The sequence below is a fragment of the Camelus bactrianus genome, chromosome 16 (genome assembly GCF_048773025.1).
Source record: "Camelus bactrianus isolate YW-2024 breed Bactrian camel chromosome 16, ASM4877302v1, whole genome shotgun sequence".
NCBI classification, from domain to species: domain Eukaryota; kingdom Metazoa; phylum Chordata; class Mammalia; order Artiodactyla; family Camelidae; genus Camelus; species Camelus bactrianus.
Window position 1 is genome coordinate 49771961 of NC_133554.1, and position 16765 is coordinate 49788725.

The window sequence follows — 16765 nt, forward strand, 5'->3', positions numbered from 1 at the left end:
CCCACCCCACTTAGGAGGACCCCGTGCTTGCTTTAAAGCACACGTGCTGTGGTCTTCTTGAAATTCTCAATTTTTGGACAAGGTTTCTCTCATTCTCATTTTGTACTGGACTCTGCCGCTTACACAGCTAGTACCTGGCTGAGGAGTCCAGCCAGTGCTGTCACGCACTCTGATTAATTTACTGGCGAAGAGCTATTTCCCGCAGGTGTGGCTGGTGTGGACTGCAGGCCTGTGTTTGTCAGTGTTTGGGGTCGGGGTCAGGGGGTGGGTTTGAGGAGGGTGATGGGGAGCAGGGACCGTGACAAAGAAAGTCATCCTTTCTGGGGAGCGTCTAGCATGGTTTTCTTATCTGTAAGCACTGCCGTCCTTTCTCAGGTGCTGTTTCACCCCAACAGCGGGGCCGCCGGAGAGGATGGAGCCCTTCAGACTGTCCGCCTGGGGCACTACAAGGCCTTCTACATCACCGGTGAGTTAGTGATGGGCCCCTGCTCCACCTGGACCCTCACTCAGGCCTCCAGGAATGAGTGGGGGCTGACCCCCTTCCAGGGGCTCTCAGCACCTCTGACGTGGGCCTGGCAGAAGGACTAAGCTCCCGAGGGCCCAACACGGACCCTCTGCACCCACAAATATGCAGACAAGGTCTTTCTGATGTTCTTCTAGATTTCCAGCAAGCTCAGAGCTGGTCCAGCACATTTATGCAGTCCCTTGTCACACGAGAAACGTTTCATTCCATTGTTCCGCTTTCGATGTTAGTTTGGCTGAACATTAAATGGAAGCTCAGAGATATTTTAAAGTGTAATTTACTTGACAATAGACTGTTTCAGAAAGTAAATGTTAGAGGTCTATGCAGCAAACGTAAGTCTCCTTGGCTCACCCTGGGGCCATCTTAAACATGTGTCTTACGAATGTGATACTGGGTCAGGATGGTTCTCAAAAATCTTCCAGCGGCTTCTTGCTTCCAACTGAATTCAGACTCCCCCCATCCTAGGTCCCTCCACGTTTAAAATCTTAGCTCCCAGAGCAATGGACCTCTTCCTTGGCCTCCATCTTGGAATCTCTCTCATCTTTTAAGGCCACCTGGATCATAGGATCCCCTTCTCATCTTCCCAGCTGGTAGGGTACGGAGAACTCTCGTTCTCTGTCACATTCTGCTGCCGAGGCAAGGTATTTAAGTACACGTTTCATTTCTTCTAGTAGTTTTAAGCTCTCTAAGCTCAGAGCTCTGTACACTATTTAGTCTTTGTTGTCTTGATGTGCTTGGCACACAATCTTGCACCTAGGAGGAACCCTAACACTTTTCAAAAGACAAACAAAAAAAACAACCAGCTCCCTACCGCCCCCAAAAGAAAACCCCACCAAAATCTGGGACCTGATGTGGATTCCGATTTGATGCAGTTATTTCGTGTTAGAGCTTTCCAAAGAATTATATAATAAAGAACAAAAGCGATTTTCCCCGAGCGTGAGTAAGTGACCCCAAAGAGAATGTGGCATGAAAACAAAACAAGTCCTTTGAGTTCATAACTTGAGGGATATTAAAAATGCCACAAGAATCTTTGATTCTCTGAAACGTAAAATGCAAACCAGTCCAGATTTTTGTTATGTTTTCAGATGGAAAGTGTCTAGATTACAGCCCTTACATTACGCTATCGAAGAGGTATGGTTTCTCCAGGCTGAGTTAATTTCAGAAGTCATAACCCTGCCAGAAAACCCTTGGCACCACAATGGTCGGATCATAAATGTTGCTATGAAGTAATAGGACTGTTTAAAATGATCACAATCAGATAGGAATTATGATACCCAGGGGAGGTCTGTTCTTCCGAGGAGCCACCAGACTCCCAGGAGAGTTAGCGTGGGGAGACGGGAATCTCAACAGATGGGGTGAAACTTGTGAGTAGGATGAAACACGATGACGCCCGGATGTGTCCTGATTCCTCGCTTCCACCACCCTGGTCCCTGAAAATCTGCATCCCAGTTCCTAAAAAGTGCTCTCTTGGATAAGCAAGATGAATTGACCCCTACTACATTAGATTAGAAAAAGATGCATGTATCCTTCTGTGATGAGGATGTGATTTATTTTGGTTGTGAATTAGGACGAGCCTTAAAAGGCATGGTCTCTGTGTGTAGCCCAGAATTAAGTTACCTTGTGGTTTTTCCTTTTTAAAAAAAGCAATTAAGGGAAACTTTACACACAGTGAAAGAGACAGATCTAAACTGCACAATTTGATGAGTTTTTAAAATAAACGCGTTACAGACTCACACCCTCGTAATGCTGTGAATTACATCGACTGGTTTTCAAATGTCAAGTCAACTTTATCTTCCTGGATAAGTCCTACTGAGTTGTGATGTATTCTTTTTTTTTTTTTTTTTTAATATATATTGATGGATTTGACTTGCTGAGATTCTTGTCTATATTTTCCTTTCTTGTCATGTCTGTTCCAGCATTTGGCTATCGGGGTTTTTTCTAACCTTGTGAAGTAAGTTGGAAAGTGTTCCCTTCTCTACTTTTGGGAAGGGGCTGTGTGAGATTGGCTTTATTTCTTTCATGTTTCATTGAATTCACCAGTGAAACTATTGGGGCGTGGGGCTTTCTTGATGGAAAAGTTCTTGGTTACAAATTTAATTTCTTTACTAGGTATAGGGCTACTCAGATCTTTTATTTCTTCTTGTATCAGCTCTGGTAAGTTGTATTTCTAAAATAATTTGTCCATTTCATCTGAGTTGTCAGATTTATTGACCTAAAATTGTTCAGAATGTTCCCTCATTATCTTTTTAATTAATCTTTTTAATGAACCAACTTTGAGTTCTGTTCCTTTTTTTTTCTATGTCATGACGTCTGCTTTTATTTCTACTCTTTCTTTCTTTACTTACTTTAATTTACTCTCCTTATTCATTTCCTAAAGAGGACATTTAGACAGTTAATTTTAAACTTTTCTTATGTTCAAAAACATAAGCGTTTATAGCTGCAGTTTTCCCTTTAAGCAGAAAGGTACACCTGTTACAATCAATGAACTTAGATTGACATCATCATTGCCACCCAAAATCTATTGTTTACATTAGGGTTCACCCAAGACCACTTGATTAATAGATTTATGGGACAGAGAACAAATTCCAATCCAAGGTCTGACTCCAAACACCAACCCCGTATTTCCCCATGTCTAGGGTGCCCGAGGCTCTCAGCCACCTCTTACTTAGTCTGTACCATGGCAATCATGAAACAATGTAGTTTTCGATGAATCCTCTGTAATCACTCTCTCTTTCTCTTTCCTATTTCTCCCTTGTGTAATAGGAGTGTCTATCCTATGCCTGCCCCACTATTGTATTTTGGAAGCTTATAACTTGCCTGGTTTTACAGGTTCAGAGCTGGAAAGGAGTTAATCATACCTGAGTATTAGTCACACCTACATCTGTTTTAGGTGATGTTTAGACGAGACTTCGGACTTCAGACTTCAGTGTTGATGCTGGGATGAGTTAAGACTTTGGGGGGGGGTGAATATTAGGATGGAGTGAATATATTTTGTACATGAGAAGGATATGAATTTGCAGGGGGGCAGCCAGGGGAAGAATGTTATATACTAAATGTTTGTGTCCTTCCCAAATTCATATGTTAAAGCCTTAACCCCCAGTGTGGCTGTATTTGGAGACGGGTGTCTAAGGAAGTAATTAAGGTCAAATGAAGTCCTAGGGGTGGGGCCTTGATCCAGTAGGATTAGTGTCCATATAGGAAGGGATATGAGACAGGCTTCTCTCTTTTTTCCTCCCTCTGTGCACATGCACTGAGGAAAGGCCCTGTGACGGTGTAGTGAGAAGACAGCTGTCTGCAAGCCACGGAGAGAGCCCTCACTAGAAACCAAATTTTCAAAAACCTTGTTCTTAGACTTCTAGCCTCCAGAACTGTGAGAAAATAAATTTCTATTATTTAAGCTCCTCGGTTATGGCATTTTGTTATAGCAGCCTGTGCTGACTAATACAGCATTTAAGGTTTCTCCGTGTCTTTCCATGGCTTAAGCTTATCTGTTTTCAGTGCTGAATAATATTCTATTGCCTGGAGGTACCACTTTATTCATTCCCTGAAGGACACCTGGGTTGCTTCTACGTTTTCACAATTATGAATAAGTTGTTTTGACAATTATGCTATAAACATCCATACGAGGGTCTTTGTATGGTCATAAACTCATTTGAATAAATGCCAAGAACTTTGATTGCTAGATCATATGGTAGCGTGTTTAGGAAGAAGCCACCAAACCGTCTTCCAAAGTGGCTGTACCACTTTGCATTCCTATTAGCAGTGAATGACATTCCTGTTGCTCCACATCCTCACCAGCATTTGGTGTTGTCAGAGTTTTTTTTTTTTTTTTTTTAACTTTGACCATTCTAAAAGGTGTGTAGTGATGTCTCATTTTTTAATTTGCAACTACTAATATGGCATATGGTGTTGAGCATCCTTTCATTTGCTTATTTGCTAGTTGTATATCTTCTGTGGTGAGGTGTCCAGGTTTTGGGTCTTATTCTTACTGTTGAGATTTAAGAATTCTTTAAGTATTTTGGGTAACAGTCCTTCATCAGATATATCTTCTGCAAATATCTTCTTCCAGTCTGTGGCTTGTTTTCTCATTCTCTTGACAGTGTCTTTTAAAGGCATTTATCCTGCTTGGCGTTCCCTGAGGTTCCTCGATCTGTGGTTTGGTGTCTGACACTAATTTGCAGAAAATCTCAGACATTATTGTTTCATGTATTTCTTCTGTTACATTCTCTCACTCTCCTCCTTCCTAATGGTATTCCCATTACGCAGTTGTCCCACTACGCTTTTAGTAGTTTTCCCACAGTTCTTGGATATTGTTTTTTTTTTTTTTTTCTTTTTCCAGACTTTGTTCCTCTTTGCTTTTCAGTTTTGGAAGCTTCTTTTGACATGTCCTCAAACTCAGAGACCCTCAGCCACGTACCCTACTAACGAGTCCATCAATGGAATCCTTATTCTTATTTCTGTTACAGTGTTTTTGATCACTGGCATTTCTTTTTTCTGTTTTTTTTTTTTTTTATAATTTTCATCTAAAAGATGACCCCCACCCCCACCCCCATGGGGTTTTGAACGCTTGGACTCGTCCATGCTGAGCCCCCAGCAGTTTGTCAGGCACAATTTGGGTTTTTCTACCAGGGCGCTGGGTCCCAGAGTCCAGCTTGTGGGTGTCTGCTCTGGTGTGTTGTGACTCTGGACTCACCTACCTGTCTCTCCAGTTTGCGGGGCCAGAGGTTTGCCCTGTGACCTCACTCCTCTGATGGATCTAAGAGGAGTCGTTGGTGTTTCAGTCTGTTCTGCTTTTTACTTGTTAGGTCGGAGGGATGACTTCCAGGCCCCTCACAGGCTGGACCAGAAACTAGACGCTTCCTATTTAGTAGTTTTTCAAAACTGGACATTGTGTGTGATGCATTGAGAGATTCTGACTCGTGATCCGAGGAGTGTTGCTTTTGGTTTTTTTCCTTCACAGCAGTTAATTACTACTTAATCCCCTTAAACTTGTGGAATTTTGGTTGGTATACAGCTTGGTTTTGTACTTTGTTAGAACTGGCTCTTTCAGAGTTTGTCCTTAATCTTAGGTAAATGCCTTCATTCTGGGACATGGGCTTTGCTCCTAGCACGAGCCTTTGGGGACTTCAGTGGAAAAATATGAAGTGCATGCAGTTAGGGGTCAGCTGACGTTCTGAAGGGAGCTTACTTGCAGATTTCAAGGCTTCCCCTCTCCAGCTCTCTCCTGGGATTTGGCCAACAATTTTCATCTGTTGTGGCAGCCCTGAACTCTGTCCCCTGACCCCTCACACCAAAGGGACCACAGCCTCCTCCCAGGGCTCCGTGCTGCACTGACTGGGAGGGGGTCTGTCTCCAGGAGAAAAAAAAAATTAAACACAGACCCAACCCAATGTGGCTTCCTCCTTTCAGGAACTGAATTCCTTTCTGCCTGCATGGATGATTTTCGGATGCCTTCAACCGGCTGTTTTTTTTAAATCTGTTGCTTGGAACTTAACATTGTCATCTGCAGGAGGATTAGTTCTATATGAGCTACTTCACTCTTCCCTTAAGTGGAAGCCTTTAACCTTACCTTGATTGATTGCCAGAGTTCGGGCCGCCTCTGTTTATTGGCAGAGAGCCAGCTTCAACTCCAAACACTAGGCAGAGGCAACAGGTCTTAGTTTCTGCTGAGCAAACGGAATCTCAGTTGCAGGAGGAAAAGCATGAACAGGGGCCGCCTAAAGGGCATGTGATCTACCCAGTCTTCTCCTTCAGCATTTCAAGGTTTCTTCCGTCCAGACTGGCCCAGAAGGGAGGCTGCGTCCTCGGGTGGCAGGACGCTGGCCCCTACATGGAGCTTTGCTTTCACTGACTTGCACGTGGGCTCTGTGCTGTCAGCTTGAAGGGAAGGTGTGATACAAGGTCATCAGCTGGACTGCCCTGATCACACAGCTGTGTTTTTCCTAAGGATGCTGTGGTGCGTGCCATCAGACAGGGTCCCCCCTAGGAGGAGCCAGTGGGAAAAAAATTCTCCCACACCTCAGAGCCAGAAAAAGGCCCCTCTTCCCCCCAGAGCAGTTGGTAAATGTCTACCTTATTCATGTTTGGTTGCTAAGAAGCTCAGAGACAAAAAGAGGGTGTTTAGGATTGCCTGTATTTCCAAGAGCTAGCCTTTGCCTCAGTTCCTTTTGTTTATTCAGTTATATTATATTCATTTCTGTCAGGAACCTAAAGACCTTTTTGCATGCAAACGGGGGGAGGGGGGGTCATCTGAGTCATTAACACCCAAGGATGCTGCCATCACTCCAGACATTTCATCACCTCTCTTTGGGGACCACCTTAACAGCCAGATTCTAATTCATACAAGAATCTGAATTGCAGCCCAAGGTGAAGTTACTCACCTCGCCTCCCTGCCTGATTCGCCGTGGTGAGTAACCTCTGTATTCAAGAAATCCATTAAAAAAAAAATCAGATTTACTCTCAAAGGGTAGAGGTGAAAGGTATTTTGAGTCAGTGTCCTACTGACTCTGAAGCCAAGTCCAAGGAGAAGTTCTAAATCACTTTGGACAACTGAATATTCCCAGAATGAGTACGCAGGTTCTTGAGACGATTGCTTGGACCGGGAGAGCGATGATTTTGAGTATTCGAGTCCTGGGATGTTTGGATTCATTTAGAATCCATCACAGTTCTCTTTATGATGTAAGGCGAATGCTGGGTTTGACGGGGTGTCCGTTGTCACCCTCTCTCTAGGTGGAGCCAAAGCCTGCGATGGGAGCGTCGGACCCGAGCGGCACCATGAGCCCCCCCTTATCTTTAACCTGGAAGACGATGCAGCGGAAGCCCTGCCTCTAGAAAGAGGGAGCGCCGAGTACCGGAGGGCACTGCCCAAGGTCAGAGAGGCTCTGGCGGGTGTCCTTCGAGACATTGCCGATGACAACATCTCCAGAGCGGATTACACTCAGGATCCCTCGGTAACTCCCTGCTGTAACCCCCGCCGAGCTGCCTGCCGCTGCCAGACCGTGTGACACGAACGTTGGGGGACCAGAAACGGGGCACGTTCACATCCCAGCTGCAGTCGGACCCTCCTCACAGCAGCTCTGTGTGCTTTCAGAGTCAGTCTTGGAATTTTGCTCTGAAGCCACCACTCTGTGGCCCCCTGCTGCCCCTCCTGCGTGCCAGCTCGAGAGGGAGAACTCTGCGCCGAGCTGGAAGAGAAAGCACCGGGCTGTGGAGGGAGCCAGACCGGGTTCTGGTCCAGCTTTTGAACGTGGGTGATTATTTAACTTAACTTGCAAGCTGATTTTGAGGATTAAACGGGCAATACATGAAAAATGCTGGGTGTATTAGACGACACAGAGCAGGCGCTTGATACACTGCCAGTTTTTCAACGCACCCAGTTTCACTAGTCATGTTAACAGGTTCATCCCAGCTGGTGTCTAGGGCGGTGCCTCTTGGTCTCTGTGTGCATACAGATCACCTGGGGGCTTGTGAAAGTGGGCCTGGGGGGGGCCTGAGACTCTCCCTGTCTAGGAAGCTCCCCCCGGAATGCCATGAGCAGCATAGACACAGACCTGACAAACTTAGATCCGTTTCCAGGTCTCAGAGCAGAAGTGCCCACATTAGTCCAAGTCCCTACCCGACCCCCCCCCCCCGCCCCCTTTTACAGGTCAACTGGCTGTATTTTAAAGATTCTACGAGTTCTTCCTGCTTCCTAATGCCACCAAGAAATAAATTTTTAAAGCCTCAAAAGTGCATTGCCATGATTTTATTATTAGTGTCCTAAATGGGACTCAAAGGTAATAAATGATTTATTCCAATCACTGCAGAAATACTTTGCCTGGCTAAAATAGTCTCTCTCTCTCTCTAGGCATGTAATATACAAGAAGTACAATTCGAAGAGGTTTTCCTGTAAGTACACGTTTACACAGCATACATTTTAAAAGGATGCCCTTTTTAAATATAAAATTCGGGTTATGGACCAATATGGTTAGTTCGCGTGGGCACTACGGCTGTAACGTGCTTTCTGTGGCAGGACGTGTGTGCACCGTGTCTCCCGCACCCACGGGCAACCAGGGCTGAGAAGAGCTGGCTGGGCCGTGGACTGTGTCCCGTGGCTTAAGCAGGCGGCACCTGGGGTTCCTGCCCCCCATTCTGCTCACACACTCGCACTCCTTTCTTCCACCTTCCTTGCTTCCTCCAAAACCCCCTGACAGGGGAGGTCCTGATTTCTGAGGTGCGCTTCCCATCAGGACTGCTTCGTTTTGCCCTTCTGACTTCCGCGGCACAAGATTATCTACCGAAATCAAAACAGAACGGCCTTACTCTTTCCGGGAAGAGGCTGTCAGGCAGGCTGCATTGTCAACAGATCTGGGCCCGCACGGGGTCGGCTGGGCCCCGCAGAGCCTTCCTGAACATCCACAGACTGACCCTCATGTGTGGTCACAGAAAGTTCACCCGTCTTATCTAGGTGGAGACGGGGGTGGCACAGTCAGAAAATGCTACTTGTAAAACAGATGGGTGTGTGTTTGGATATGTGTGTTTGGATGCGTGCGTGTGTGTGTGTGTGTGTGTGTGTGTGTGTTATTTCTACAAGGCTCATCTTACTTGTAAACACAGACTGCTTCATCACCATGAGAAAGTCAGCAAGTACCCTTGGCCCCAATTCCCTTACTCTTGCTCCCGAGAGGAAGACTAGTATCAGAAAATATGCAGACTTGTCGAGGTTAGCTTGTTACTGAAATGAAAGCGGCTCCCCTCCTGAATACAGCACCTTTCTAAGGGACTGGGGAGGATCAGGTCTCTCTTCTCGCCTTGTTATTGCAGCAAAGTAAATCCCAAGAAAGTAAGAGTGACCATACCCACGGAAGGGTCAGTACGTTTGAAGACGACCACCGAGAGCCCTTTGTGAGACTCCCCGGGCAAAACTACGCTGGAGTCTGTGAGAAGGGATGTTAACGCAGCTGAGAGCCCCAAGAGCCACGCGTGATCCCGGAAATTTTTAAGGAACATGGGTAGAGATGCGGATTCGGACAGGTACTGGTAATAGGCCTGATGATTCAGAACAGAGGCAGAGGGGGGAAGGCATCTAGCATCTCCAGTTGACTACTGTTGCCACTGAGGGCGTGACTGAGGATGTTGCAAGAACATCCCAGCAACACTCCAGCCTCTGACCCTCGTGTGGCGAGAGGGAGAAGCCCCCTGCCACCACGTCGCTGTCTTGCAGGAGCATGGCCCTCTCCTCACCGTCCACCTGCAGGCTTGAGGGCAGGGCCGGGGTTTGATGGCCTCTGAGACGCCCGCCACCAGCTCTGCACACAGGGCCTGCTCCGAAATTGCTGGGGCCCAATGACCGTTCTGGGGAACCTCGTTCAGTGATCAGCACTCTCACTGACAGGAAGTCTTCCTTGTGTATAAATAAAAATCCCCAATGCGACTGAAGCCAACTTTCACTCATTTGGTCCTTAAGAGGGAGAGAGGACAGATAGCTCGTACCCGGCTTCCGGGCGGCGTGTAGGCACACGGGCCTCTCGACACATTTTAGTGCTAGTTTCTAAGCATCCCTAATTTTTTTTCCCCACTCCAAATGATCTGCAGGGTGTACCTATTATTTGATACAGGTTTTCTTTGGCAAGGGGTCACTTCCTGAAGGCCAACATCCGAAGTATCCTGATTCTGTAAACGTGAGAAGCTGCGAGGTCTACTCTGATTACAGTTTAGAATCTAAGAATCTGACGATCTTTTATAAGCAGCCACAGACTTTTACCAAAATTGCTGAAATGGAACCTCACCACGGGCAGGACCGTCTCGTCCATCCCCACTGCACCGGACCTGCTCTGGTTCCCGGAAGACGCAACTTCAAGTAATTAACCACCAACTTCGGAGAAACAGAAAAACTCCCTCTAGAGCCAGTTGGGGCAAGAGAACCCAATGGCAAAACAACTGGTTTATCAGAAGGCATCAAGCCAACAGATGTTTTAAAATACATTATTAGTGTTTTTAAGAACGACTGCTTTCCACCCTTAAAATATACATTTCACTGGTTGGCACTGTATTTGGCAACCTGCCCATTAAGAGCCAGAAATGACAATCTCAAGTTGAGATCGCGAACACAGCCCTCCAGACCTGCACAAAGGGCCCTGTGGCAGCTTGCTCTTCTTCTTTTTTTTTTTAAGCTGACTGTGCTTGCTAAATTGTCCCAAGGATCTACGCAAGAAGGAAGCCAGACCCACACTCCATCCTTTTGTAAATGGAATCCAACTGACAGGAAATAATGATCAGGCGAAGACGCTGCACACCAGGGTCTGTGCCCAGTGGCTACTTCTCTCTGCCTCCAGGAGGGACACTCAGTTGACTCTCCCAAGTCTTGGCCAAAGTACCGCTTCCACCTCTAAACACTTTCCCATTGACTGTCTGGGCTGTTCTCTAACTGCAGCTCACAAGAGGGGTCTATATGCTGCTCTGAATGGAACCTTAAAGAATCAGAAGCTAAACAGGGTTGGCAGCCACCCAGGGGGACAAGCTTGTCTTCCCAGCGTCCAGCCAGCCCCCGGGCCCCCGCGGCAGAAGGGCTGAAGCAGGACGCCGGAAGCCCAGCGAGAGGCGCCGGGGCTGGGGGAGCTCTCGCCACCGCTTCTGCACTCTGCCTGGCCGTTAACTAGTGTGTGTCTTGTCGGAGCTGGAGGGGGCTGAGCGCCCAGCCCTGTTAGACCACCAGCTTTGGCACAAGGGCGACAACATTCTGCGGGAGCATCCTAGGAACCTCAGAAAAGTAAGCGCTCACACAGGCAGGTTCCTACCTTGTGAGCAGCAAAGACAAAGGTAAAGAAGCAAGGTCAAGGATTCTAGGCCTCTGAGTGCAGGGAGGCCGCCCAGCCGCCCTGCGCTAGTGCTCGGCTGTCCTAGCGCTGTCAGCTTGGCTAGTCTGCCTGGTCTGAAGCGCGCGGCACAGTGCACGCCCGCGGCTTTCCCGATATTAGAGGATTAGACGTTTACAGACTAGCTAACCGGGAGTGACGCCACCTCGCACCCGAGGGGAAGGTTTCCGGCCAAGCATACAGACTGAGCCGCTCTTAGGGATCCCGAATGCTCACAGGGGGGAACTCATTCTCATCATCAAGACACACTGGTCCCGTCGCAAACTCGTGTTCAGGAATAACCTCTCCTCGGAGCGCCCCGCCGTCCTCGGAGTAACCTAGAAAACAAGAATGAGACATGAGAGGAGCCACAGGGTCTGTCTTTGGGGACAGACCCTGATCCGGGGCTGGACCTCAGCAAAGTAAGAATCCAGGGGAACTGTGGAGGCTGCCTTCGCTTTCCAGCTGGAGAGACCACGCTTCCAACAAGCCAAAATCCCCACCGTTTACGGTCCCTAAGCCCCCGGACTGCCGGTCTCGCCCACCCTTCCATCCCAGGCACTTCAAACTTTCCACCTGGTTGCAAAATCCTCCAAGAGGCAAAGGTTTAACGCTGCTTGTCAGGGACACAACCGTTTTGGGGCTACGCCTGCCAGGTTTAGGGACCCGAGTTCAAAGGCTTCACCTGGGAGGAAATCCACAGGCAGCAGTGAGGGGGAGGGTCGCTGCTCCACACGTCTCGGTCCCCGCGCCCCCCGCCGCCCTGTGCACGGCCGGCCCCTGGGCCCCACTCACCCGGCACCGTGGAGACCGCAGCTGCGCTCGGTCGGGCTACGGTTGCAGCGTAAGACTGAGGTAATGAAGGCCTGAGGTCATTTTCTTTGTTCTCTTCGCTGGTTCCTGAGCCAAGCAAGCTAATTGCAGAAGAGGGGAATGGAAGAGGGAAAGAGATCACCACACGCCCGGGACACTTCCAAAAGGAAAAGCAGCAGGAAACACGCGCTTGGCTGCTAGAGTTCAAGGCACGGACCTGTCAGCACCCTGCCGGGTGGGTGTTAAGCAAAGTGGCCTCAAACGGCCAGGGCCGATCACACAGCTTCGCTTCACTTACGTCTAACAGACGAAGCTCGGTCCTTCCCTCCTCCCGGCCCACCCAGGCAAGGGCACCAAGGTGGGTGCTGGAGGGGAGCCCCCCACCCCGGGCGCGGGGGCAGTGGCAGCTGGCAGGGTTCTGTCTGCAGCAGGAGGTCGCCCTGCCTTTGGTCACAGGTCAAGAGGGCTTTTGGGTTCAGTCAGCGAAATGTTTCTGAGCGCCCGCTGTGTCGGAGGAACTGTCCGAGGAGGGGCCTTGCGTTCTGCACGTCATTCGGCCCGGCTCCTGCGCAGCACGCAGCGTGGTGGTGGGCAGGGGGCCGGACCTGAGCGCGGCCCAGGGCAGTGCCCATGGCCGAGAGGGAAAAGCAAGGGCGCTGGGCTTGTGGGTGTCCTCAGCTAAGGGGCAACGCGACGCGGTCAGCTCTCTGAAAGGCTGGCTTTTTGAAAACTAGTCTTTTCACCTGTGGGTCTTGATTAAGACACACTCTCCTCCGTCCTGAGGGTCCAGGTTGTAGATGTAAAGGTGTCCGTCGGACGATGCGACCAAGAGCCTCGGCAATTTCTGGATCCTAAGAGCCAAGAGAAACGTGTGCTGTGATCACAACGAACGTGGGCAATGGACCGGCTTCGAGTGACAAAGCCTCACTCCTCCGGGAGGGGGGTCACCAACTTCTCGTCCCGCCGTCAACAGACCTGCAGCTCGCCGACCCCAGAGCATGGGTTTCTGCTCAAGTCTTTGCGTTGTGTCCTAGTGATCGACCTTGAGGATTATTTCTTGTTTTTAAAAACAATTGTGTGGATGACACGAAATGCGGTGCGAACGCACTGCTGCTCCGTGAAATACCCCTGCCGGCAAACACATCCGCTCACCTGAGCGGGACGTGGTTTCTGCCTCTCACAGCCACGGAAAGGAAAACAGGAGTGAAACTGGCTCCCGTGCTTGCTGGCCAGGTTTATGAAATTTTTACAACATTCAACTTTAATAAGCGCTTTTAAACTGCTTCGGTAAAATATCTGTCGACCCCATAGGTATCTGAACCTAGGCGTCTGGACGAGAGCCTTTTTACATGATTCCCTAAGAATGGGAACTGTTTTCAAGACAGTGTCACTGTGACCAGAGGGTGAAAATTCCTGTGCCAGCACCCCCCACCCCCCGCCACCCCGAGACGGGAAAAGCAGCGGACGGGTGACCCGAGGGTTTGCCTTTGCTCACCCTCCCTTTAAATCTGCACGTGTTTGGGGAATTTTGTGCATTGGGAAGAGACGCATAATGGTTCCTGCTTGTCGGGAGTGGGTGGCGCCATACGTACGTGGAGAGGGTGCAGATGTTCCTCTGCCCGGAGAAGCTCAGACGCCCGGTGGCAAAGGCCCTGTCCTGGTTCATCATGTCGGACACCTGGGCGGGGAGGTAGTTGGAGGCAGCCATGAACACCTTTCCCACGTAGCCACTCCAGGTCGAAGGCTCTTCTGGTCGACTGGGGGGAGTGAGGTCACACGCGAGGGTGAGACGGGGCCGCGGTCCCCGGCATCCGTCCAACACTCTGCGCACCTGAACCTGCTGGGCCCGCAGCGGCGGGAAGGAACTGTGCCTTCGCGTAATGTTCTGCCCACCTAGGACAATTCAGGACGAGCCGGCCCGGCCGGACCGCAGGGCAGCAAGCCACTGCAAAGCCATTAAGAGGTTCGCAGTGCTACCGCTTTCCCACGTTAAAAAAAGGTCGTATCCGATGATTAGTCTGATTTCTAGATTTCTAAAAGGGGGCTCGGGGAGAGAGCGAGATGGAATCTGCCCCTGGACTCTGTAAAAGAAGCCCAGGCCTGTCCTGGGCTCACGGAAGAACAGGCCGATCCCAGTGTTAAGGCCTCCCCAGCCAGACTGCGTGGGAAGCAAGCCTCCAGGCAAGACGCTTTGGATGGTGTTTGATTACAGCCCTCGAGCCACCCAGGTTCCCGGGGATTCACCACGGGGTGGTGGGGGAGGGGAATAATTCAGAGGGACCAGGTGCGCCCCCTGCAGTCATCACGCGCCAGCCCAGGGGCTCCACCAGGCAAAGGGGACAACTGCTCCACTGTGAGACGTGAGGCTGGGCGGGGCGCACGCCTGCCTCCGAGCTCTCCGCAGTGGTCAGCACTTTGAGGACCAGGGGGGCCACATGTGCTGCTGAGCGGCACACCAGCTCAGAGGTTGCTCCTCTGTGGGACTAGATCCTGGTGGCGGGGGCTGCGGGGGCACATTGCAGCTCATAAGCTCTGGGGTTGATTTCTCATGGGCACCAACCGGCTGGATGGTCTTTGGACAAAACTCTCTGGGCCTCAATTTTCTCATCTGAAAATGATGGGCGCTTCCCAGGCTTCTACCATCACGCTCGGATCCTGAACATCCCAGACACACCTGTGCTGTGTGCCAGAGCTCTGGGCTGAGGGCTGGGACTTACAAAGAGGTACCACATCCAGGTCCTGCATTCAAGGTGGAGGCACAGCACAGATATACAGAAAGAGCAAGCAGGACACCTCATGCAGGGTCGGCAGGCAGAGCACAGGCAGAGCTCCAGGACCACAGCGCCTGACTCAGAGCCATGGAGCGGGCGCAGGCAGAGCACAGGCAGAGCTCCAGGACCACAGTGCCTGACTTAGAGCCATGGAGCGGGCGCAGGCGGAGCACATGTCAGACGTGGATGCAGATGAGCAGTGCTGGTCCGGTGGAGGTGGGAGAGGCGGGAAGTCTGCAGCGGCAGACCAGGTGCGCCAAGAAAAGCCTCGAATGCTAGGCAGGAGGAGCCGGGACTTTATTCCCAAGGGCAAAGGGGGAATAAAGGTGTCAGAGGAGGGAGGGTCATGCTTAAAGGGGTGTGTTCAGCAGATGAGTCCAGCAAGAGACATAGGATGGATTGTAAGAAGAGGCTAGAAGGAGTGAGACCAAAGAGGAGAGTAACAAAGTGGACCAGCCAAGAGCTGTGAAATGCTTGGTTCAGGGCAGTGGCCGGAGAAATGGCACCAAGGTGGCAAATACGAGCCGTCTCATGCGGGATGTGTTAACACTTCACCGACCGGCTGAGGGAGAGTCCAGAGCGACTCCAAGGCTTATTCCTGGTGGTCTGAGACCGACAGAAACAGGAGAGCCTGGAGGGGAGATGAGTCCATGTGGTGATCTCCTATTTTAAGCACCAATAATAGACTCAGGTGGAGACCACTGCCAAAGCAATACTGAAGAAAAAGAACGAAGCTGGAGGAATAACCCTCCCAGACTTCAGACAATCCTACAGAGCTACAGTCATCAAAATAGCATGGTATTGGTACAAAAACAGACATATGGATCAATGGAAAAGAATAGAGAGCCCAGAAATAAACCCACAGACCTACAGTCAATTAATCTTCAACAAAAGGAGGCAAGAATATACAGTGGAGAAAAGACAGTCTCTTCAGCAGGTGGTGTTGGGGAAACCGGACAGCTGCGTGTAAATCAATGAAGTTAGAACACTCCTGCACACCATACACAAAAATAAACTCAAAATAGCTTAAAGACTTAAACATAAGAAGCTATTATAAACCTCCTAGAAGAAAACATAGGCAAAACATTCTCTGACATTAATCTTTGTAATGTTCTCCCAGGGAAGTCTACCCAGGCAAAAGAAATAAAAGCAAAAATAAACAAATGGGGCCTAATTAAAGGTCACAGCACAGCAAAGGAAGCCATAAGCAAAACAAAACAACAACCTACGGAAAGGGAGAAGACATTTGCAAATGATGCAATTGACAAGAGGTTTAATCTCCAGAATATATAAACAGCTCATACAACTTAATAACAAAAAAAACAAACAACCCAATCCAAAAATAGGCAGAGGACCTAAACAAGCAATTCTCTAATGAAGACATACAAATGGCCAATAGGCACATGAAAAAATGCTCAATATTGCTAATTATCAGAGAAATGCAAATCAAAACGACAATGAGGTATCACCACACCAGTCAGAATGGCCCTCATTAAAAAGTCCACAAACGATAATGATGGAGAGGGTGTGGGGAAAAGGGAACCTTCCTACACCGCTGGTGGGAATGTAGTTTGGTGCAGCCACTATGGAAAACAGTACGGCGATTCCTCAAAAAACTAGAAACAGACTTACCATATCATCCAGCAATCCCACTCCTGGGCACAAATCCAGAGGGAACTCTAATTCAAAAAGATATATGCACCCAAAGTTCACAGCAGCACTATTTACAATAGCCAAGACATGGAAGCAATCTAAATGTCCATAGACAGATGACTGGATAAAGAAATTGTGGTATATTTGTACAACGGAATACTACTCAGTGATAA

At 49.2% G+C, this 16765-nt stretch overlaps 2 protein-coding genes across 16 annotated transcripts in view; one reads left to right on the plus strand and one right to left on the minus strand.

Moving 5' to 3' along the window:
* The window catches only part of ARSG (arylsulfatase G), a 108238-nt gene extending 99984 nt beyond the window's left edge, over positions 1-8254 (plus strand). For 11 of the 12 annotated variants that reach the window (XM_074343537.1, XM_074343534.1, XM_074343539.1 and 8 more), the window contains 2 exons: positions 376-466; positions 7253-8254. In XM_074343537.1, the coding sequence (XP_074199638.1) occupies positions 376-466; positions 7253-7527 (366 nt within the window). In that variant the 3' untranslated portion in view covers positions 7528-8254. The remainder of the gene's footprint in view (positions 1-375; positions 467-7252) is intronic. The other variant, XM_074343541.1, reaches the window with a different exon arrangement.
* WIPI1 (WD repeat domain, phosphoinositide interacting 1) overlaps positions 8253-16765 on the minus strand; it is a 31691-nt gene continuing 23178 nt past the window's right edge. Inside the window, exons 9-14 of one of the 4 annotated variants that reach the window (XR_012499620.1) lie at positions 15499-15570; positions 13761-13925; positions 12912-13019; positions 12151-12269; positions 11507-11693; positions 8253-8795 (exon numbers count right to left, since the gene is read on the minus strand). Coding sequence is in view for 3 of the 4 variants with exons in the window: in XM_074343547.1 (XP_074199648.1) it covers positions 8748-8795; positions 11593-11693; positions 12151-12269; positions 12912-13019; positions 13761-13925; positions 15499-15570 (613 nt within the window). In the remaining variant the exon portion in view is untranslated. The remainder of the gene's footprint in view (positions 8796-11506; positions 11694-12150; positions 12270-12911; positions 13020-13760; positions 13926-15498; positions 15571-16765) is intronic. The other 3 variants (XM_074343547.1, XM_074343548.1, XM_074343549.1) reach the window with 3 other exon arrangements.